General features: G+C 39.5%; 1 protein-coding gene across 6 annotated transcripts; it reads right to left on the bottom strand.

The window, feature by feature from the left end:
- Positions 1-5172: 5172 nt before the first annotated feature.
- Positions 5173-24641, bottom strand: LOC133524151 (uncharacterized). Of its 6 annotated transcripts, none has more exons than XM_061860008.1 (21): positions 24363-24640; positions 23849-23956; positions 23597-23730; positions 21732-21926; positions 21175-21270; positions 20209-20319; positions 18875-19068; positions 18041-18176; positions 16914-16996; positions 16152-16291; positions 15236-15385; positions 14234-14352; positions 14124-14159; positions 13477-13635; positions 12464-12592; positions 11728-11961; positions 10722-10811; positions 10293-10430; positions 9614-9742; positions 7975-8131; positions 5173-7600 (listed from the first exon to the last, which is right to left on the bottom strand). In XM_061860008.1, the coding sequence occupies exons 2-21, from the start codon at positions 23940-23942 to the stop codon at positions 7491-7493; spliced, it is 2634 nt and encodes an 877-aa protein (XP_061715992.1). In that variant the 5' UTR covers positions 23943-23956; positions 24363-24640; the 3' UTR covers positions 5173-7490. The 6 variants fall into 6 exon arrangements, with proteins under 6 accessions (XP_061715992.1, XP_061715995.1, XP_061715993.1 ...); XM_061860011.1 differs by having other exon boundaries at positions 15236-15346; XM_061860009.1 differs by lacking the exon at positions 24363-24640 and adding an exon at positions 24035-24334.
- Between the last annotated feature and the right edge of the window lie 199 nt (positions 24642-24840).

The raw sequence follows: 24840 nt of genomic DNA, 5'->3' as shown, positions 1-24840 counted from the left end.
AAATTGTTATCAGTGGTAACTATTGAGAATTTTTTTCCACCTTTTACCAATGGTAACTACTGGGAAACAAAATCCCAGTAGCCACCACCAAGCGGAGTTGGGTGTAACTACTGGGAATAACCAGACTATTCTATCTGGCTTCATGAGTTCTGGTTTTGTGGCCTGTAAGCTGTACTCCAATGTACTTTTACTGTGTAAATCTATTGCAATTGTAAGAAATTACATACTGTACAACCACCCAATTATATAGTCCTAAAGCTCCTAACTATGGTCCAAAACTATATTAATAATCTTCATTCAGGTGTAAATATTATTTGAATGTTGTAATTTTGATGCATAATAGCTTCATTTTCAAAAAAGGAAGAAAGCTCAAGCAACACCAAAAAGAAGATTAATATTGATACTTAATTATGTGCTTAACACGTGGACTATAGTTTAGTGTTTTAATGGTATCTATTTTATATTGCAGATAGATTTAAGGGATTCCCAACCTTTTGTCTGTTGAGTCTGACATAGCAATAATAATGTCTTGTGGTAAAAAACACCATTTATTTCTTAGTGAAACCTGAGAAAGTCTTATGTCTTCTTCTCAAGGGCTTACTAGTTACAGTAGGGCCTCAATAATCCATACTTTAAAAAAAAGACCCCTGTTTGGACTCACAAAGCATTCGGATTATAGTATTAATGATATAAAACATACATATATATTTGAAAAAATATATTTAATAGAACTACAAAATTACAATATCAATGAAACTTAACAAAGTTATTTAACACTACACAATTGTGATGTGAAATGATTTGAAAAACTCATCCAATTTAGTCTGCCAGGTTCTATTTATTAGGTGGGTCCACACAGATCTAGCATACACGTGAGGAAATTCCCTCAAAGAAAGGTGTCACTCGGCAGTTTAGATTACAGTGACATTTTGATTAGCCTGTGTATGACTGTGTGAGGCTGTTTTATCATGGCCCTACTATAATACTGAATATACTGATAGCCAAATAGACTCAGACATGATCTTTTAAAGGTGTGAAGTGATAGGTTATGTATGAAAAAGAAAAAACATTGTAATATATACAATTTACTAGTCAAGTCCTAAAAATATAAATCACTCAAAGTATTACAGTATTCATCCCCGACAGAGTCCTTTGTCACCGATATTAGCAATCTGCATTTCTGCTTCAGAAACATTTCACAAGTGCAGATAGAGTCTATGAGAAATGCAACTATACCACAAGCATTTTGAATCTTATCAACCCCACAATAAAGGCTCAAATCATCCAGGATTATCGTAGCAGGTACATTTTGCCAATTAGGCAAGAATGAAATGCTCTCAATTAAAGATTCCAAGCTTTTTGCATATAAGAAACTAATCATTTTCATATAGTGCCGATCCACAGAGCCCAAATCTTGGGACAATTCTGGTAGCTCCTCTAATTCTTCCTTCATAATGTAGAGCACTCTTCCTGATCTGGAAGACGTTATTGCTTCTTCAAAAAGTTTTTTTACGGTTGGTCATACGGTCTTCATTAAAGAATAGGCAGTCAATGTTACCGTTCATTTTTAGTGTTATTATTTTCAGTACATATTTATTATTGAAATCTACTAGGATATTTAAAGTTCTGTATTCTTGGAACTCAAAATCTATACCGTGTTGGAACTTAAAAGGCATAATACAAATAACATTAATTTAACCCAACTTAACTTCAGTTCCAACATGGTTCCAACATTTTCAAAACAAAGATTACAATGACATTGACATTTCACGGACATCTTTCGTTTCGGGTACGTTCAGATAAGAAGATTAAAGTTTTGTTCCCAAAGTGATTTAACTCTTAAAGGCATATAATGGTAGGATCAACTAGATGCGCTATACGCAATTACGCATGCGCCTGTGAGGGTTAGAACATACGCAATGTACCAAATTAAAAAACACGTTTTAACATTCCTGACAACATACCAAAAAAAATCAAAAGGGAATGTAAAAAAAGCGGCCAAGTGCGAGTCGGACTCGCCCATGAAGGGTTCCGTGCCAGTTATGACGTATTAAAAAAAAACTACTTACTAGATCTCGTTCAAACCTATTTTCGATGGAAGTTTGCATGGTAATGTACATAATATATATATTTTTTTAGATTTATCATTCTCTTCTTTTAGAAGTTACAGGGGGGGGGACATTTTTCCACTTTGTGTAAACAAGTGTCTCTCGCGCAAACTATTCAGATTAATAAAATTATATTAGAAACCTCAATATCATTTTTGAAGACCTATCCATAGATACCCCACACGTATGGGTTTGATGAAAAAAATGTTTTGAGTTTCAGTTCTAAGTATGGGGAACCCCCAAAATTTATTGTCTTTTTTAGGGTTCCGTAGCCAAATGGCAAAAAACGGAACCCTTATAGATTCGTCATGTCCGTCTGTCTGTCCGATTCTGTCACAGCCACTTTTTTCCGAAACTATAAAAGCTATACTGTTCAAACTTGGTAAGTAGATGTATTCTATGAACCGCATTATGATGTTCACACAAAAATAGAAAAAAAACAATAAATTTTGGGGGTTCCCCATACTTAGAACTGAAACTCAAAAAATCTTTTTTCATCAAACTCATACGTGTGGGGTTTCTATGGATAGGTCTTTAAAAATGATATTGAGGTTTCATATATAATTTTTTTCTAAACTGAAAAGTTTGCGCGAGAGACACTTCCAAAGTGGTAAAAAGTGTGTCCCCCCCCCCGTAACTTCTAAAATAACAGAATGAAAAATCTAAAAAAAATATATGATATACATTGCCATGCAAACTTCCACCGAAAATTGGTTCGAACGAGATCTAGTAAGTAGTTTTTTTTTAATACGTCATAAAAATTAAAAAAAAATTTTTTTTCATCAAACCCATACGTGTGGGGTATCTATGGATAGCTCTTCAAAAATGATATTTAGGTTTCTAATATCATTTTTTTCTAAACTGAATAGTTTGCGCGAGAGACACTTCCAAAGTGAAAAAATGTGTGTCCCCCCCCCCCCCTGTAACTTCTAAAATAACAGAATGAAAAATCTAAAAAAAATATATGATATACATTGCCATGCAAACTTCCACCGAAAATTGGTTCGAACGAGATCTAGTAAGTAGTTTTTTTTTTAATACGTCATAAAAATTTAAAAAAAAAATTTTTTTCATCAAACCCATACGTGTGGGGTATCTATGGATAGGTCTTCAAAAATTATATTTAGGTTTCTAATATAATTTTTTTCTAAACTGAATAGTTTGCGCGAGAGACACTTCCAAAGTGAAAAAATGTGTGTCCCCCCCCCTGTAACTTCTAAAATAACAGAATGAAAAATCTAAAAAAAATATATGATATACATTACCATGCAAACTTCCACCGAAAATTGGTTTGAACGAGATCTAGTGAATAGTTTTTTTTTTAATACGTCAATAAATTAAAAAAAATTTTTTTTCATCAAACCCATACGTGTGGGGTATCTATGGATAGGTCTTCAAAAATGATATTTAGGTTCCTAACATCATTTTTTTCTAAACTGAATAGTTTGCGCGAGAGACAGTTCCAAAGTGGTAAAATGTGTGTCCAAAGTGGTAAAATGTTGAACAAGATCTAGCAAGTAGATTTTTTTTAATACGTCTTAAATGGTACGGAACCCTTCATGCGCGAGTCCGACTCGCACTTGGCCGCTTTTTTTTCTATTTTTGTTTGAAAATCTTAATGCGGTTCACAGAATAAATCTACTACGGAAGTTGGAGGTAAGGAAATAAATCTCCATGTACCAAAAAGTGTCATCAAAAAACCTTAAATAGGTGGCGCTACAATACCTAGAATACTTGAACAAAAATCAAATCATAGACAGCGCACTTCACTCCGTCAATAGCGCCTAGGTTCTTAGCTACTCTAGCGCTACTCTAGAGAGATTTGGAACTATTATTTATAGCTAACAGCTGGACACTTTTGCAACAGCTCTACCAAAGAGATGTCACTCCTCTTAATTCCACACTCCATAACATCTACTTACCAAGTTTCAACAGTATAGTTCTTATAGTTTCGGAAAAAAGTGGCTGTGACATATGGACGGACAGACAGAGACAAACATGACGAATCCATAAGGGTTCCGTTTTTTGCCATTTGGCTACGGAACCCTAAAAACACGAAACTGTGTGACAAGGACAAACATTTAAAGCGCTTTCTCTGCTACTCCTACTGAAAGTTACATAAGAGCATCTCGTTCGGTCATCTGCCGGCTCTACCATTCTTAAAGGCCAGTGCAGACCAAATGCAGACGGTATAAATTTTCGCCTGGACGGTTTATATAATAGTTTCTAGAGCATTTATCAAACCTAATAATTTATTTTGTGTCGTCATAGGTATTTGCTTAGGTAGAAATTTACGTATTTCTTTTTTGAAACAGTATTCATTGAAAAAAAAAAGAGACAAAATTCTTTGTTTCTCTGAGTGACTGCCGACGTACATACGCATTTTGTGTAATTTCACGGAACTACTAACGTTAACATTTAATAAAATAAAATGTCTTGCGATGCTTTAAATAAGACACAAATTCATTTTATTGGCATATTTAAACGATTTAAAGCGACGTAATCATTTTTTTAATTCTAATTATTTTATTTGTCGTTTAGGCTAGTATGGCATAGTATTATTTTGTGCCCCGTATTTGAACTTACGTACGAAGATTACCGGTCTTTATACCCGCAGTCAAAAAGTAGTTTTATTTTAATCAAAATAAAGCTGCTTTTAGACTGCGAATTTGTGCAAAAAAAATCCACATTAACAAATCTGGGATGGGGAGCGCGATTACGGGGGCAACAAACAATTGGGCGGTCATCTCCAGCCTCGGTAGATAAAGAGGTGCTTCTTTTGAGTTTCAGGGTTGTTACATTTTACCGCGGCTACCTTGGGGCGCCTAGAGACCGCTCGTCAACCTAATCGCAAGAACTAAACTAGTGGCACAAGCACTAGTTTTTACGAAAAGATTGCAATCTGAACTATTCAGAGGGAAAACATTGAATTAGTCCGGTTTCCTTAAGATGTTTTCCATCTCCGAAAAGCGATTGGTATATGTATGTCATTATGATATTTTGTAGGCACGAAGATTTAAACTGATAAGTAGCATTATTATAATGAGTAATTAAAACACGATAGTGGCAAATAATGTTTATTTGAAATAGTTACAGATATATAAAACCAAAAATACTTTACATACTATACTATATTATACATCTAATATGATCAAATATTATTGAACAATTTCAATTAGACGAGCCTTACCTTCAACGAGTCTTCAAATTAAGTAACTAATATAATCTTGGCTCAGATCGGAAATAAATGTCATTTTATACAATGCATGAAAATAAAGAGAGATGTGGAATACTACAGATTAAGGAGTTAAATTATTTAAAAACTACCAGTCTATTACCTTGAATCCATACTCTCTATAATGAATGCTTCTTGTCCAATATTTGGTATTCATAAAAGAAACTACATTATTTATAGTGATCGTAAAATACTTCACCAGGTGCTCATTTCATAAATATAAGTCAGTGTGTAGCCATAGAATACAGAGTATATGCTATTCTGTCTATTATAATATTTTATCCAATGCATTTAGACAAATGTTTTAATGTAGATGTTGTTAATATAATTAAGTAATAAAGGCAACTTTAAATTTACAAAATCAAGCTTACGTGTCTGACCGGCGGTGATCAGTGAGTAATTTTTTTTTAGCCAGGCAAAGTGGACAGCTAGCGACCAACAACTAATTTATGCATCTCTTTGCAAGAAAATAGAGCACACCAGCCGCGTGAGCGTAGACTGCAGTTGACTGCACGTGCGCGTAAAGGGTTGGAGTCGTGCACGCACACGTCACGCAAGCGGTGTGCCGTCTCTCATAAGGATCTGTATATAACAAAGCGCACGTCACGGTGTGCCTTTAAACGCTTATCTGCCGCCAATCGTACAACCGCCTAAGAAAGATACTTGTTCGAGTTAAAAAAGAAAATGATTATAAAGAAAATATTGATATGTTTTATTACTGCTCTCTTATTTATGAACGTAGTGTAATTGAATGTTGTATTTCACCGTGTTTATTTTAATTTTACCTACATTAAATTGCAAATGCTTCTGTTTTAATTCAGTTCAAGGTAATACATATACGAATTTATTAAATTACTGCAGATTATCTTCATGTAAATCTATTGAATTAGCAAAACGAAATATTTTTTTTTAAATAAATTAAGGCATAATTATTTCTCTGCCTTGAATTGCATACATTTCCTGGTCTAATAAATTATACCTAAACATTAACTAAATGAGCTTACACATCCAACCATGTACCATCTGTACAAATAGCCGATCATACTCTATTTACATAATATTTCTCCTCAGTTCACTTAAATCGCATCTTTATAAAACTAAGAATACGCTCCTGAGTTTTATCTTACATCAACTACGGACAAATAAAAGCAGTTAATATTTCAGTACCTTGTTGCAATGTATGGTATCTAAGAGCAGATTATACTTTGTTTGTTTGGCATTAGAAAAAGGGTCAACAATTTAGGTGTGCCTTTTTATTGAAAAACACTTTTGAAAAATAAGTCGCAGCAAATATGTAACAATTATGGTATTATTTTGGTGTCACTTATTAAGTGACTATTTTTTTAAAGGGGTTTTCAATAAAAAGACACATCAAGATTGATTATTCTTTTTCTAATGTTAAAAAAACGAAGTATAGGCATAGGAAATAAGATTTCAAAACGTCGAAATACATAAAGCTAGAAACACATAATAACATTGAGCTTCGGGCATTATGTGTTTTATTGGATTGAAACGACCACGTTACTACTGTAATTGATGACCCCATTCCCATAAATTGTATTTTGATGACGTGGCAAGCACCACATGACGATAATATTTACTAGGATAGCACATTGTTTTGACAAGAGTTTATATCGGTATTTGATAAGTAAGCTTGTTGTATATCGCCAACATTACGATCTGCCGTGCCAGCAACGCCACCAAACACACGCCACCCAGAAGATTTCAAGTAAAGCTCCGCTTTACTTACTGATAGAAAAGTTAAGGTGGCCATGGGGTCTAACCAAGAAACATGTAATCGTTTGAAAACGTCGATACTCTTAAATGACGTATGGAAATGGTCAAGTGACTTTTCTATTGACCTTTATCGATATACAATTGTCAACTTGGCTATAGCCCCGACACATACTCAGCACTCCTAACCCGAGGACCATGGAACGTGCGCTCTGAGCGTGCACGCTTGACGCTGATGCCGACCGTTATACAAATGCTTTTATGTATATTATCCGACCGAAACATAATGTTTGTATCGAAACCTACCGAAACCGAAGATTCGGTCGAGCACTACAAATGTATGGCGCTCGGCATCAGAGGTTTAGGTGTGAATGATGCGTTGTATGCCATAGTCAGTTTCAGGCCGCCGGGGCTCACTCCTGCGCTTTGCCGGCCTCTGTGATGGACTCGTACTGTTCTTTGTCCAGCTCCGTCATCGTGAAGCTTCCGTCTGGCAGTAGTAGGACTACGCGCCGCGTGCCGCCTGACAATCAAGACAATAGTAGTCGATTTAAAACTTTTTGTTAAAAAAAATTAGCTATAATTATTAGTTTGAATAAAGTGATGATAAATATTTTAATAGTAAATTTGAAAATGAAATATTGTTTGTGTGGACATTTATTACGAATTGATAAAAAACGTAATAAAACGTGGAGCCTCTTCCAAACTGGATCAAATGAAAAATGTTGCTATAATTAGGGTTGCCATTTTCTGGTCTGAGGCCCTATCCGATGAGCGTCCAGGAAAGGTTTTAAGTTGGCAAAGACTGAACACTTTTTGTGTCTGGAATACGGGGCATTAAATCAGATTTTCAACATTGGCCGACGCCGACGTCAACAACGTAGATGTGGAACCCACCTGGCGAGGGCAGGTCGGCCTGCACGAGCTGCGCGATGACCTGCGTGGCGTCCTCGCCGGGCTCGCCCTCCACCTGCACGGCCACCTGCTGCAGCGCCGGCGCCTCGCCGCCCGGCATCAGCTGCGCCAGCTGCGACGGGTCGATCGCGAGCACGTCCTGACAGATTACATTAACGACAACTTTAACCTCAGTCAACTCATAATGAGACAAAGACAACCCATTCAATAAAAAAAAAATTGAGTATGTTTTCACACTTATGGTTGGGGAGCCCAAGAGGGCATTTTTGGAGTCACCCGAGCGCGTCAGATTAAGATAGGGGGGATACCTTGCATCCTGTTGAGTAACTCCACCAAGTATGAGTTCTCGAAACCCAGCCGGTAGTCCAAGACAGCCCGTCATAATAATTTAAAAACATCCGGCACCATGAAATACTCGAGCGCGTCAGATTAAAATAGGGGGGAAAACCTTGCATCCTGTTGAGTACCTCTACCAAGTATGAGTCCTTGACACCGAGCCGGTTGTTCAGGATAGTAAAAAAAATCTGCCACCTTGAAATACTCGAGCGCGTCAGATTAAGATATGATGGATTAATTACTTGTTAAATAGTGCCCATTTCAATAATCTGACGATTTTAGCGATCGGTAAGCGCGTGGCAGGGTCACGAACTTGCAAAAAAAAGTTTCATTCACATTTCCCTTTAACTTTTTCGCTATCTCTGGCTCGTATTTGTAAATTAAGCACACTTTTGGATATTGTCTAGGTTAAGTATAGCTAATATGTAATTGTAATTTATATTTTTAGTTGTTGGAATATTTTTTTATTTCTTTCTCTCTCACACCGTCCCCATATAGTATTCAGTTGCCATTATTTTAATAATACACTTTTAACAAAATAATCAAACTATTGTTAACAGTAAGGGAGCGCAAGATGATAAATTCGACGTTACTCGAAAAAAATTGATGATAAAAAACATTCATTCAGAAATCTTGGAACTGAACCGGTTGGTCGATTTTGGTGTACTTGACGGCATTCTAAGCTGTTTACTCTGCGCAATTTTTTTTTTTTCAAATCGTCAGAATAAAGATACTGCTCCACATTATCGTCAGATTAAGGTTTCACACAACTGTGACATCCTCCAGACCTTTCTAATAATAATCTGATTCTGACACGCTTGAGTATTTCAAGATGGCGGTTTTTTTTTTGCAACTTTGTGAACCTGCCATTTGCATACGGATCGCGGAAATCGTCAGATTTTTTAAATAGACATTTGTATAGGGTCCACTTAAGATCTCCTTTGAATATCTGACACCCTCGAGTAATTTTTTTTCCTAATTTTCTACCCTTCCGTATGACCACCCTGACCATGTAAATAAATAAATAAATAATTTGAATAATAATTTCTTCCTATCATCTAATCCTTTGAATCAAATAGGTCTCTCTCTACGACGCTAGAGTAACTACACATAGTACACATTTACCCCCTTATTCATAAACGTTTATAAATAAGGGGGTTATTACTCTCGCGTAACACATGACGCCGTCGCCCTCGACGCCCACCATGCTCTCGGCGGCCAGCAGTACAGTAATGTCTGCCCAGCTTTGTTGCCCCGCCACCTGTGATGGTATATCGTGACTGACCTGTCCGTCCTCGCGCGTGACGTACATGACGCCGTCGCCGTCGGCGCCGCCCTCGACGCCCTCCACGGCGCCCTCCATGCCCTCGGCGGCCACTAGTAGCGTCTGCCCAGCTTCGTTCTCGCCTGCCACCTGTCAAAATCAAGCTGATTTAATTCAACTCAGACGACTTGTAGTGCTCAGTGTCCTTACCAGCTTTCAACTATTAGTCAATATTAAATTCGAATAGGCACTCATACCCATACTCATACTCATTTTTTTATCGGACGGTCTTCTTTGTAGTCATATGACTACAAACAAGACCATCCGATACCATCCAGATTATTCCGTGGTTGCTTCATTAAAGGAGGGCTTCTGGTAGGGTAAAATGGCCTAGCAAGCATCTTCATTCATTAATTCCATTTCAACTCTACTCACAGACACCAATATGTCATTTAAGTTAAGTCTGTTTACACTTGAACAGATCGGACAAAATCAATCAAATCATAGTTTGAATGAAATAAATTATTATAAAAAATATCAAAAAATTATTATAAAAAATACTCGACGCTGACGCCTACCGCGAAAAACAAAATTTGAAATTCATCTGACCATCTATCGCTCGAAGACGCAAGAGCGACAGAGAGACATATAACGTTTTAGTGGTAGCCCTCTGTTTCGTGGCTCAGAGTGTGACACTGACCTGGTACAGCACGCCGTCTTCGCCGCGGATCATGATGGGCGGGTGGCCGGCTTGCAGCAGCCCCACCTCTTCACCCTCGCCCTCTCCGCCGTCCTCTAACAGTTGCTTCACCGCATGTGCTTCCATTTTAACCTCCGTCTGTTTCATACAATTGTTTCACATACATAACAAAACTTTACAAACAAAGTTATTATTTCTATACTCCTCTTCACACTAGCTTCATTACATTCTTTACACAAGAACACAGCAAGTATTAACTTAAGTACAAACAGACCCGAAATAAGCATTGAATTGATTTTTAAGCTTAAATGTAACTGTCAAAAACTTGCTACTAAATTGAGCTATTGTAAAAAAAAACCTTGAGCCTGCTCGCAAAATCTTTCTTGGATTATGAGCTTCGTTATTTGTCAACAAAGTTGCAATACTTACGCCGTCGTCGTCTGTCAATACTGGCAAAGACTGCTGCGTTCCATCGCCTTGTACTAACATACCGGTTGTGCCTCCTGGGGACATCTCGACCTGTATGACAGATCACACACATATTCATCAGTTGAACAATATATTTTTTTAATAAATTACATGAACTCATATATTTAAAGTGATATTCAGCAAGAGAGATTAATTTGACATTTTTGCTGCGAAACTTGTGATTGAGGCCTATTTTCGAAAAAAAAGTAAATGCAAAGAGCAACGAAAACAAAAAGTGAGTTTTGCAGAAGGTACTAGAGTCAGAACAAGTTGGCAGCGTTTTTGATAGCCCAGACGGTGCAAGTGTCAAGTAAACGTCATAATTTTATAGACGTTTAAAATAACCCGTGCATCGTCTGGGCTATCAAAATCGCTGCTAAGTTTTCTTGGTTTGACTCTGCAGTTTTACGATAACGCGGTAATCTTAATAAAAAATATTTAACCACAACCGTCAATTCTTTTTAGCTCTGAATACCTTCGTAGTCGACTTGGCAAGTTGGCATTTAGCAAACGCAAGACACGTAACTCATGAATTGATATACAACAGGAGTTTCTATAACCAGTGCGGCGCATTTACCTAAATGACCGCAGCAAGATGGTAAAAGGATAGATCCTTCCATTTCGTAGACGAAATGCTTTATTCACCATGAATGATAATTCTTTCGAAATTTTCTCCATTTTCTGGTGTAGCTAAAGTTTTTATACGCCTCAGCTTTTCGTGTGTTCATAAACACCTGCTGCGGCATCGTTGCTTAGGAACATACACAGTTCCCAACCAGTGAAGCGTGTTATCCAGCCTAGAGGAGCGCAGCGCAACACTAAAAGGATCCCCGAATGCACTGAATTGAATATTTTCGCACGAAAGGGCGCATGATGCGGGAAAAGTTGGAAGCCTGTACTCACGCCTTTATATCTGGCTGCATTCTCTCTTGTCTTTCAAGATCCTAGGAATGACAAAACACTATACCTTCATGAGCATCTGCTGGGGTATGGTCTGCGGGCTGGGCGAGGGCGGCGAGGGCGGCGTGGGCGGCGGGCTGGGCGTGGGCGGCGGCGTGGGCTCGCCCTCGGCGCGCGCCAGGCGCCGCCCCGTCAGCGGGCACAGCGTCAGCTCGCGCTCCGGCGACGGCGGCGGCAGCGGGCCCGGCTCCAGCGGGAACGGGTCCGTGATGCCGTCCGACGTGTCCGACGACGCGTCCGACTGCCCGAACAAAACACTCTATTTTTGTCGCCCATTTCATATCAATTTAGTCCGATCCCATTTTGTCACTGTAGTAGTAGTACATAATGACAAATACACATTCTTTGCATTTCAAAGAGTAAAGCAGCCCTGTGTGCAAAGTGACTGGACGATTGAGCGGAGCAACTGGCAGGGCGTATAACGTGGCGTCCATGTTAAATAAATACAAATGTATACGAGCGGCCTCAATGTTACGCCGCTTAAATTTCTCGGAAGCTCGACGCCATGCAGCTCATCCCGCTTAATGCGTCGCTGGACGTCAAACACTGAGACCATACACTAAAGAGTCGGTTTGTGGTTAACGCGCATGGAAAATGTACAGCGCTGTATAGAAAAACGGCATCATTTCTATAGAATCGCAGCATAGGCCGTTAAACGAAAACCTGATGGGGATTCTAATCATGCTGAACAGTAGCCCATTAGTGTAATGATCGTAAAGGAGACCAGGACAGCATGTACACACCTGGTCGAAGTCGAAGGGCAGCGCGGCGGACTTGTCGCGGATGCGCACGATGTTGCCGGCCGCCGTGGCCACCTGCATGCCGCCGCGCCCGCGCCCGCGCCCCGCGCCGCGCCGCAGCAGGCTGTCGCCCTGCAAGTGCAACACACGCACTCAACGCAACTCCGACACCGAGGCCACGGAACTCACGCTCCAACCTTACACGCTGACGCCGATCGCTATACAATGTCTAAGGCTTAGAACGCCCTGAGATTAATTTCTCGCGGTTTCAGAACCGCATAAAAGTGAAACGTACGGCGTGCTTCGTAAGCGCACGCACTTGCAACACTGAAACCGCAAGAAATTCATCGCAGTGCGTTCGTGCGAACTTAAAGAGCCAAGAGGGGACGTAAGCCCTGGAAATTAGAAGGGAACAAAAGATATGGCGCGCGCGTAAATTACGACGGAAGTTACCAATCCCAAGATTATATCACTAGCTATTTTTTACTAAAATTATACTGCTGTGGTATGCAGGGTATATCTTTACCCACATACAAATAAAATTAAATGAAAGTTAGACATTTTTTCGTAATTTTTTTCTACCAAGCGAACTTTCGCCTCGTTAAGACTGTCCGATGGGCCGGTGTATCGAGGGCTAGATGATCTGTCCGGAAGGTGTGATGATCCCGGAATGGGCTGGTCATATAACACGAAAGACCGATTCGTGGAGTAAACGACTACTCGAGTGGCGACCATGGGGGAAGGAACATCCTCAAACTAGACCCTAGATGGGTTGGGGCGACGACATCAAAATGACTGTGGGGAAGAAGTGGCTCCAGGTGTGGAGGTGTGGCGTAAAATGAAGGAGGCCTACACCCGAAGGGTAGAGATGGGCTAAAGAGACATGGTGACTGGAGACTTGCCCTCGGCCCTGCGACTGCTTCGACAAACAGGTGTATCGTGCGCTGAATGATCTGTCTGAACGCGATGATGATCGCCTTCTCCGTAATTTATGCTGTTTCCAAAAATCAACCGACCTGTGCTAGTTTTTTGTTAAGGATGGTGACCGGAGACTTGCCCTCTGGCGATTGTCCAACGGGCCGGTGTATTGTGCGCTGGATAATCTTCTGTCCAGAAGGTGTGATGATCGTCTTCTCTGTCACCTGTTGGCCGCCGGAGCCGATTGTCTTCTTTACCTGTATAATATTAGATTCAGATTTTAGATGTGTGATGCATATTCAAAAATATAAATAAAAAAACGGTGAAAATCTTAATGCGGTTCATAGAATACATCTACTTACCAAGTTTCAACAGTATAGTTCTTATAGTTTCGGAAAAAAGTGGCTGTGACATACGGACGGACAGACAGAGACAGACATGACGAATCCATAAGGGTTCCGTTTTTTGCCATTTGGCTACGGAACCCTAAAAATGAAGCTGCATTTGCTATTTTCAGTTCTCAAATAAATTGAGCAAAAACTAAAATGGTGGAACATTTACAAAAGTTACAGAAGTTGCAAGTCTCTAATGATTACTTTAAACCCTTTAAAGTGAAGATAAAATTAAACAAAGAAATTACCTATGCAATAAATAACGAACATTGAACACAAACCAGCTGTTTTTCTTTATGGATGAATGGATGACATTACTGTAGTAATACTTAAAGAATTATATAATGTTTTACCTGCGTGGGTGTTGCCTTCTTTTCCTCTTGTTTTTTCTGCAAAATAAAAATAGTATTTAATACCCCATCATTCGGATAAAGGTAAATTTGTAATAATTGTAAATATTTACCTGTTTGGCAGCTAAGATTTGTTTCCTAATAACATCTTGGTCTATATTCAGACCCGGGCCAAGTTTGCCGGGCGAGTCAATCTTCATTATCCCAGAGCTCTTAGACATAATGTAGACACCTGTAGGCAACAAAGTTTATGTTACATTCATGCAAAACTGGGAATATCAAGGGCGCCAAGCTAAGGAAAGCTAATTTGGGGTCAGGGGATCAAGCACAAGTACAAGCATGTCACAAACACAAAATCACAAGCATTTTTACTATTGCAAAGTACAAGTTGAGGTCCAGTAATATTTTCTAAGAAAAAGGGAGATTTTGTATGTCTAAATATAATATACATTATGCGAGTGCTGTGAATTAATTTAAGGGATTTTTCTTTTTACAAACCAACGATCTTAAAATTATTAATAACTTGCATATCGAAAGTTTCTTCAACAGCAATTGAGTGACTTAATGAGATGTATTATTGTTTTTTTTTTTTTAATGAATGCTATTTGACCATTTAGAAAACTATCTTAATTAACACAACTAGTCATTGTCTACAAATCTACTGCAATTATTCTAAAATAAATTTTGTAAATACAATAGCAAAGCTTGTGACACAGATCCCAAAGCGATGCACAGTGAACAAAGCCATACTGTGGTTGGACGTAAGAATTTTCTATTTTTTGGCGATAACTTTTTACTATCCTAACAAAAATCTCATTAGTAAGGATCTTGGGAATCTGTTCAGAGGGCTTAGCCAAAACACCAACCTTTTTGCGCCGTAACGAACGAAACGGCAATCTCTGTTCATCACTTCTATATATTAGTGCGACAGAGATACATTAACGTATCGGAGCGAACGATTGGCATCTTGGCTAAGCCCCCAGGACTATCCCACCAGAATTTTACGATTCTTTGTCAATACCATAAAAAGTTATTATTGAAAAACAGAAAATTCTCATCTCCAAGCACAAGCATGGCGCCGTCCCACAGTGCGATGGGCTACAGCTACAACTTACCAGTGGTAAGATTAGGCATGTGCTTGGGATCGACTTTGATGACGCCCTTGATATTCGGCATGCCCTTGCCGCCGAGCCCCAGCGACTTGACCAGCTCCGGGTCCACGTTACCTTTTGGAGACGACTGTCCGTTTAGTATCCGAGCGTCAACTGAAAGTTTTATTACCTTCAGTTATGCGGTAATAAAAGTGTGCATATTTGGAACTAAGTTCCTTATCGGACGGTTGGCGGACGGGGGCTAGGCGAAAGAAAGTGTAAGACTCGTCCAAAAAATCATCACGACCTTTCTTATTTCATCGACTTACATATATCTTATAGTGGCGCAGTTGGCGTACAGCCGCTTTGTATCAATAATAATAACATACTTCGTTCCAACCGAGTGTTCCACGACACTGACGCTTTTTTTTAGTGATTGACGCTCACACGTTTGTCAACCTTCTTGCATTTAAAGAAGATTCACAATGTCACGCCGCACGCGACAGGCGTGGCGGTTAGAGGTTTACAACAGGACTGTTTTGCAACAGGCGATTTTATACTTTATCAGAATTAATGAAGGGCGTTTTCCTGTCGGAGCGCATTGTCGTGTTAGCCGTCGGGTTTCATCATGCTTTATAGTTACTGGTATTTTGCGCTTCTAATCATATAGCGTGCACAATAAATAAATTATTATGAGTTAACAGCTCTTTCGTAATTCGTCATCTTAAAACGAACTAACTACAATGAAGTATTTAATGAAGGTTGTCTGGAAGAGATCTCTCTTTAGCGATAAGGCCGCCTGTTGTTCACCTTTGTCCTGATGCATTGTGTGTTCCATGTACATTTATTCTGAGGTTGTGCAATAAAGAGGATTTGTCTTGTATTGTAACTATACCTACATAGGTAAGTATGTCTGTAAGTGAATGTGAGCTACTCGTACCTTTAGCGTCCCCATCGGAGTAATCCTCGTCCTCGCTGGAGGCTTCCTTCTTGACGCGCTTGGCGGCCGGCTCGTCTTCGGCGCCGCACCACGCCTTCACTTGGTCGAGAGCGCGCACTTTAGAAGACCGCTGGAGGCGGCTGTATCACAGACAATGTCAAAATTATTAACGAGAGATAAGAGGCTCGGTGTGTACGATTTCAAGGGCTAAAGTTGGGGCATATCTTCGAGTCAAAGAAATTTGATCCTTTAATACAGTAATAAAAAAAAAGCCAAGTGTGTGTGTCAGCAAATCTATTAGCGTAGCACCCCTGCATACAAATATGTATGCTAGACCTCTAGGGGGTGTAGCTAATAGTCTTGCTGACTGTACGAGTGTCAAAATCGTTATGGCGAAGGTTACGACCGATTAGCCCAGGTTTGCCTCAAAATAAAGTTCAATCATAAAATATGTAATAATATTTAATTACAAACCCCGGACCCGGGTATGTCCTTAAACTACGGGCAAAAAAGAGGTATGGGCTCTGTGAATGTCATCACGCTTTGAAATAACACTAGACCCTACTCAGTGTTGTGTTCCTGCCGGTAAGGTAAGAAAAGGTAAAGAAGAGTGTTAGGATCGGTAACGCGCATGTATCACCTCTGGAGTTGCAGGCTTCCATAGGGCTTTACCATCTGGGGGGCCATATGCTTGTTTGCCACCAACGTAGTATAAAAAAAATCAGTAATTTAATACAGATTAGGTCAGAGAGTTTTACATACCCAGTAGGAGTCAAAGCGGGACTTTCCGTTTTCTTAACCATTTGTTTCACTATTTGTGGAAGTGGTGTGCTGATTTGTTTCACCTGTAGCAAGACCAAAAATTATTCAATACTTTTTTTTTAGGGTTCCGTACCCAAAGGGTAAAACGGGTCCTTATTAGTAAGAGTCTGCTGTCCGTCCATCCGTCCGTCCGTCTGTCACCAGGCTGTATCTCATGAACCGTGATAGTTAGACAGTTGAAATTTTCACAGATGATGTATTTCTGTTGCCGCTTTAATAAGAAATACAAAAAAATAGAATAATATAAATATTTAAATCCGACTCGCACTTAGCCGGTTTTTTTATTGCAATTCAACATTAGACTAAAAATTTAATGTGCATCTTAGTGTAGGCACTTATGAACATCAGATAATCTTTTAACCATTTAGTACAAGTCAAGTTATTTTTTCCTTGACTTGTACTAAATGGTTAAAAGATTATCTGAGACCCGCGGAGGCGCGCGGCAACAGCCCAACATCATCTGTGGTGCATTCCGACAAGGTTCAGGACGACGCGCTGCACACGCGTGGGTGGCATTCAAAGGGTTAAAGGCGATCTTCACATTGGATTCAAATTCGTATGTTGCTCGGGATATCACTATACACGAACAAAGTGCTGCCACGCTCATACCCCAGAGGAGCGTGCGAATTCGCACGAACTACATCACACACGCAATTTCATATAAAATGCCAAAACCGCCAAACACCTTTGTGTGGTAGGGCACAGCCAGTGGATGTCATTCCAGATCTAGAGCAAAGCCCAACTGGAGAAGTACCTCCACCTTACAGAAAACAGCAGCCAACTAACACTAGACCCTACTCATAGTGTTGTGTTCCTGCCGGTGAGTAAGGTTGCCAGAGCTCAACGAGGGGGGGCGGGTTTAGGGTCGGCCACGCGCATGTAACTCCTCTGGAGTTGCAGGCGTACATAGGCTACGGAGACTGCTTACTATCAGGCGGGCCGTATACTTGTTTGCCACCGACGTAGTATTTAAAAAAAAAACACGAACCGCAAAACCGCCTCTAAGCGGTTTTTGAAATTTATAATTCAAATTCGCCAGTTTTAAAACTGGTTCTAAGTATTCTTACCTGCACAGGATGCTGTTGCTGCTGCTGCGCGCGCAGGGCCTTCAGCTCCTTCTGCCGCGCCAACTGCTTCTCAAATGCTTCTAGAAGATGCTTACAGGTCTCCATGTTCTCTATCGGCTCCCATGTGTTTTGTTCACTGCAAAATATTACACGGTTACGGTTTTGTTGTTAATTGTAATACGAGCAGTTTTCCGCAACTCTACGACTAGCGTCTATTTTGCGTGAGACATTGTTGTCCATTAAACTTAATATTGACGTATTTACCCTCAGTGGCTGGGTCCCATTTTACTTTTCGAATAGTTTGTAACGAACGAATGTTGCTATCTGTAGTAGATATCCCTAATTCTTAAGCTTTCCCTCGTCTTGTTTCCGTCTGGGGCTGAAGTTCTTGGCGAAGATCGTCGGCACAGTCGCCTTGTAACCTTCCAAAACACTTTTTCCTGTTTGTGGAAACCTGTGATTGGCTTCTCTGATACATATTTATGTTAACACATTGAGTGCCGGGAACCCGCTCGGCGGGCGCTCTGTTCGTAGTCGCTTTCCTCTACAAAGCGGGAAAACGCTAGAATCGGCTACGCGTGTAGCGCTACGAAAACGTTGGCAGTGAATGCGTTAACCTAGTTTTAGTTTACTTAAGCTGTTGGTTTTCCGAATAAACAAAAATCAAACGATATAATGACCTTACTGCAGATATCCTTCCCACTTCAGCAAGTAATTCTACTGATTCCCCAAGAGTTGAACCTCATTGGCAAGGATCTTCTCGGCAACATACTCCCTTGCATTGGCAGGGTCTTCCTGTAACCTACTATCAAAACAGTGTAAAATATATCTTACTGCGGATATCCCTCCCACTTGAGCAGGTACTCGTACTGCTTCCTCCTGGGGTTGAACCTCTTGGCGAGGATCTTCTCCACCACATACTCGCCGGCGTCGGCGGGGTCGCCCTCGCGCTCGGTGCGGCGCGCGATGCGCTCCTCCGGCGGCACGCGCTCCTGGGCGTTACGGACGGACTCCTTGTCCGCTAGTTCCTGTCGATTCATTATAGATCAATAAATAATAGTACATTACGATACAAGTGCGAAAAATAGGAAATTCGAAACGAGTGGCGATAAATTAAAACACGACCGAAGGGAGTGTTTTAAATCGACACGAGTTGCGAATTACCTATTCGCACATGTATCGTACAACGTTTTACAGTACATATGGCCCTTTAAATGTTCGACACAGTAACGTAATATGCTACTTCTCGCACTAGTGCTATAAAGTAGCCCCATATGTACTGTAAATAAATATTATAGGACATTATTACACAAATTGACTAAGTCCCACAGTAAGCTCAATAAGGCTTGTATAGATAAATATTTATATCATGGCCTGAGGCGAAGCACGCAGCCCGAGACAGAACGAGATGGCGGCGCACTGTGGACGCCCTCTGCCCCACCTAGGGGACGTAGGACTTTAAGTCAGTACGCCATTTATATACAAGAATTTACTTATACATAAAATATATAGGCCATGATTCATTGTACTGAGGATTTATAATAGATAGTTTCACACATTTTCTTTAGATGACGCTTTCCGCTTCGGAATCATTTTCGGCGTAATTTTGTGAAAATTATTCAGACACGATTTAATTAGCGATAAAAACACTTTAGATTACATACGTACAAAGTATCTAAATACTTAAGATACATAGAAAACATTCAAGAGTCAAAAACAAATATTCGTGCACTTAAACTTTCTTCGTAGGCAGGCTCGATACCTCCGAATTATGGCGTAAACCAATACAAATAAAATGAATGCATTCCACACAAAACACCATTCATTTTTGTCTAACGCTTGCACTTTCAGCACGCACGGGACACACTACATAAAGCATAAGTTTTCGTACATGTGAAAGTGGGAGTACGTAATATGCTGTATCTAGATGATATGATATCTATACATCAACGAATAACTAGTCCTTTATTCATGCAGAAGGCAAACTGAAAGCAAAGCCAGGCACATAATTAACTTTACTAGACGCAGCATATGTCATAACAGTTGGTACATTCATCACATGCTTCTAAAAATTACATGCGATCCCGATTGCTGACGTTAATTTTAACGTAACATTCAGGTCGATCATTGAATACATAGATACATACAAGGGAACTTTAAAAGTGTACCTTGGCTTTTATCGCACTAAGTGGCGTTTTGTTGAAAACGTTCTTCTGCGCAGGACTAGCTCTAACCATACCATCGCTTTCTTCACCTGAGGGCTGAGTCTCGGAATCCTCCTACGAGCAACAAGTTGTAGGATATAGAATCCCTCAACGGTGACGCAGCATTAATGTCACGTTACCATTTCTTAAGCCTCTTAAGCCCTTAAGCCATAATTTAAAGATATAAATTAGTATTTACAAAAGCGCTGGTGGCCTTGCGGTAAGAGCGTGCGACTTGCAATCCGGAAGTCGCGGGTTCAAACCCCGGCTCGTACCAATGAGTTTTTCAGAACTCGTGTACGAAATATCATTTGATATTTACCAGTCGCGTTTCGGTGAAGTAAAACATCGTGAGAAAACCGGACTAATCCCAACAAGGCCTAGTTTACTCTCTGGGTTGGAAGGTCAGATGGCAGTCGCTTTCGTAAAAACTAGTGCCTACGCCAAATCTTGGGATTAGTTGTCAAGCGGACCCCAGGCTCCCATGAGCCGTGGCAAAATGCCGGGACAACGCGGGGAAGAATAATGTAGTATTTACTCATTGCCATTGGTGACAAAGCATGGTATAGACCATGCTTTGATGTTAAAATGAAAGATCTAAGTGACAAAATTAATCAGTTATTTAAATTTACAAAATACAATCCGTAGATCGCAGGCTTGTACTAATAAGTCTTTCTTTTTCTAAATTTTGTATGATATATTATTTTTTTGGTGAAGACAAACATCATGAGGAATCCGGACTAATCCCAATACGGCCTAGAATACCCATTAAGTGGGAAGTACATTCGTCATCTTGGATTAGTTTCCAAGCGGCAAAAAACCGGGACAATGCCTGGAAGATGATATGATAATCCTTCTTCAAGATAATATAAAATGGAAATTTTTAAATAAAAAATGAGATCATGTAGATAGATATATTTGGGTACTGACCTTGAGAACCTTTCTTGGTCGTCCACGTTTCTTGACCTCTGTTACTTGTGTTACGGTTTGTACAGGCACGAGCTGGTCATCAGTCTTCAATTCCATCTGGAAAATGTGTCATTTTGAAATCCAGGTATCACATCAGGCAGGGAATTGACAATAAATATATGATATTTAGATTAAGATGATATTTGTACAATTTGACGATTTAAAAGTGCTTGTTGCTAGGCCTATTTGAATAAAGAATATATTGACTTGACTAAATAATAATAGTTCTAAGTAAAAATATCTGGACACGCACTCTAATGCCACAATACATATATGCATGTTTAGATATTTATGAGCATCTTGGCCACAACTATATATCTGATGGCGATTGTGTCCACATGCCATGCTCTGCACATGGAGGAGTTGTAACCAAATTATCATATGAAAAAGTGACTTTATTACTAAAGCCAGATGATTCAAATTAGAACACCAGTTTTTCAATATTTGTCAGTAAAATTGAGCGTTTCATACTGTTTATTAATGGTTTTGGTTTCTTAATTAAGTGTTATAATACTTACAACTTTAGCATGAGCAAACTTGGATAAAGCTTGCACATTGGAGCCAGCTGTGATCCAGGCGGTCCTCTGAGACTCCGGCATGCGGCACCACTGCTGGTACAGCTTCCAACTGTTGTCTGAGTTGATGTTGGTCCCGTCCCGTGCTGATGAACACTTCCATAGGAGGAATGCCCATACTTGGGCTTTGCTTTCATTCTAAAAAAATATTGCACATGTTAAATTAATAAAATTCAATTTACATTTTTATAGAAATTCCCGGAAATTTCGGGAAACTTTCATTTTCCCTTAGCCGGGTCCACACATAGCGAGCATACACGCGAGGCAGACGTGCCTCGGCCGAGGTGGGGCGCTCGGGCGAGGAAAACACGCGAGTCGCCTCGGCCGAGGCACGTCTACACTGGCCGTTTCGTGCGTGAGAAAATTGCCTCGTGCGTATGCTCACTCTGTGTGGACCCGCCTATATCTGTACAGAAATATGAGCTATGGATCTTGTGGCAGTGGCCAATAGGCGGGTCCACACAGAGCGAGCGAGCGAGCACGTATGAGCGAGGCAATTTCCTCACGCACAAACCGGCCAGTGTAGACGTGCCTCGGCCGAGGCGGCTCGTGCGTTTTCCTCGCCCGCGCGCGCCGCCTCGGCCGAGGCAAGTCTACACTGGCCGGCTTGTGCGTGAGGAAATTGCCTCGCGCGTTATCGAACTCTGTGTGGACCCGGCTAATGACACATAAGTGTTTAAAACAGATTATTCATTTGAATAAATAGATTACAAATAGGTATCTGTTTTTGGGTTGCTGCTTTAGGAATGATGTCCTACAGGTAGCCAAAATACAATTTGTTTGTCCACATGTGGTGTGTGCGTGTCCTGACTGTATCTGGGAATGTATCAGTGTTTATGTTATTAGCTTTCTATCAAAGGGACCCCAACCAGGATTGGTAATCATGGTCATACAAAAATCTTATTTTTAAGTTTATGTTGCATGGACTGATTATAATAACTTTCATAACACCAATTGGTTAATCTGATTTAAAGCTCAAAGTGAACTTAAATCAACTTATTGACCTATATTATACTAATAGTTTCAGTTTTCATGCTTGAAATGTTTTATTTTATTTTATCTATTCACCTTAGCACACCACAATACTTGATTAATTACTAGTAGAAACTCATTACTACAGCTAAGATGTTAATAAATCATAACTGATACTGAGGAAATCACCAATATTTGTATTTTTTTTTAACTGACACTATACAATACTTTTGATATGGTTATAATATAATATTTGTAAAGGATGCATCATGTTAGTGAAAGTGTGGAACAGTTTGCCCGAATCTGTAATAAGTGCACCCTCAGTGAAATCTTTTTAAAAACAGACTCGACAAACATTTTATAAATGGAAAACACAAGTGCAGGACATTTATTTATTTAAAACTTTATTGCACAAAAGACAAACTTAATGTACAAAAGGCGAACTTAATGCCATGAGGCATTCTCTACCAGTCAACCTTAGGGCAAAGCAGAAAAGATTGTAGGCATTGACATTGATGTGCATGTATCAGCTATAAGCTGCCTGTGCATTCATAATAGTTATTTACGATACAAGTGCGAAAAACAGGAAAATCGTAATGAGTGGTGATAAATTAAAACACGACCGAAGGGAGTGTTTTAAATCAACACGAGTCACGAATTACCTATTGGCACATGTATCATACAATGTTTTACAGGACATAGGAGCATTTAAATTTTCGACATAGATACATAATGTGCTAATTTACGCACTAGTGCAGAAAAGTAGCACCATATGTACTGTAAATAAAAATAACAAATCACAAAAATAATATGAAACACAGACCCAGAATACTTACACTATCTCTTACTGGAGACTTTGAAGAACAACTATTGGCTGATTTGTGGTCATTGAACTCTTCAATAAAGTGGAATGCAGAGTGGCACTGGCCACACACAAGCACATCTAAGGTTGCCATCTGCTCATGAGCCTCTGCAAAAGACAAGTATTGACATGAACATTAGTAAGTTTTTATTTTATTTATTTTGGTTAAAAGTATACATAATTCTATTAGACTATGTAATTATATTACAGTAAATTAAAGGTTTACCTTTCAATGCACTAGGGTTTTTGGCTAATTCATCCGGGTTTCCCGCTGGTACGTCCTCAGACGCGTGCGTCTCACCATCCTCTATGGAAGTCATCGTGCTTAAAGGATCTGGGGATAATTTTAATCACTTAAACACGCAGCATCGCACCAAAAGAAAAGTTATTGAAATATGTTATGATTTATAACCTGCCAAAATCTAGGCCGGCGGCTTCCCGCCAACTCACTGTGTGCCTTAAAATATAATGTCAACAAACATAATTGTTATGAAAAAATCTTGGCAATAAAAATTTAAACTTCACCTTCCTTAACAATGTATTTAATAACAAATATATGTCACTAATTTCTTAAAATTAAGAAATGCACTAAAATGTAAAGGCCACACGACACGATAGTAGAACAACGCTCATTGGCGCTGCGCTGATTGAGTCGAGATAAAATTAGAATGTCCACGACGCTTAAGAAGACTATTCATTTAAATTTAAATCATACTCGCTTATAAATTATCAACACTTACCAAAACAATGTCAAATTAATTATTTTTTTCTAAAATGAAAACCTTTCACACTACTCACGCAAAACGGAACAAATTACGGCAAGAATCAAATATTTTATGAGGAAAAAAAACAACGTCGGCCGACGCCTCAGAGCGCCCTCTTGCGATAACCGACAGTATACGTTTTCTATGCTTACAAAAACGATTCGGTCCAATAGTATTCAAGATATGACATATGGTTGACCAATAACAAATACACCAAAAAAAACCCTAGCTATAACAAACTTACCGTCACTTTGTCGGCGTAAGCTTTTGCCGACATTTAATTTCGCCGTCACTTTATACCGAAATCATTCAGCCTACAATAAGATTTTTACTAAATTAGGAATATTTTAACCATATTTCAACAGTTCATCGATTGAAAGAGATATCTTGAAGCATGATATTTAAGTACTTTTTAGTTTCTCTTTTTTAAAACTATATGGAATTATTGAATTGA

This window comes from Cydia pomonella, chromosome 13 (assembly GCF_033807575.1).
Source record: "Cydia pomonella isolate Wapato2018A chromosome 13, ilCydPomo1, whole genome shotgun sequence".
NCBI lineage: Eukaryota > Metazoa > Arthropoda > Insecta > Lepidoptera > Tortricidae > Cydia > Cydia pomonella.
This window is presented reverse-complemented; position numbering and strand designations above follow the sequence as displayed.

Bases quoted from the DNA above. Each gene is read 5' to 3' on its own strand.
- LOC133524151 (XM_061860008.1), bottom strand. From the start codon at position 23,942: ATGACTTCCATAGAGGATGGTGAGACGCACGCGTCTGAGGACGTACCA. The intron at 23,731-23,848 runs GTAAACCTTTAA...TGTCTTTTGCAG, and splicing joins AAACCCTAGTGCATTGAAAG to AGGCTCATGAGCAGATGGCA. The intron at 19,069-20,208 runs GTACACTTTTAA...ATGAATCGACAG, and splicing joins TTAGTGCGATAAAAGCCAAG to GAACTAGCGGACAAGGAGTC.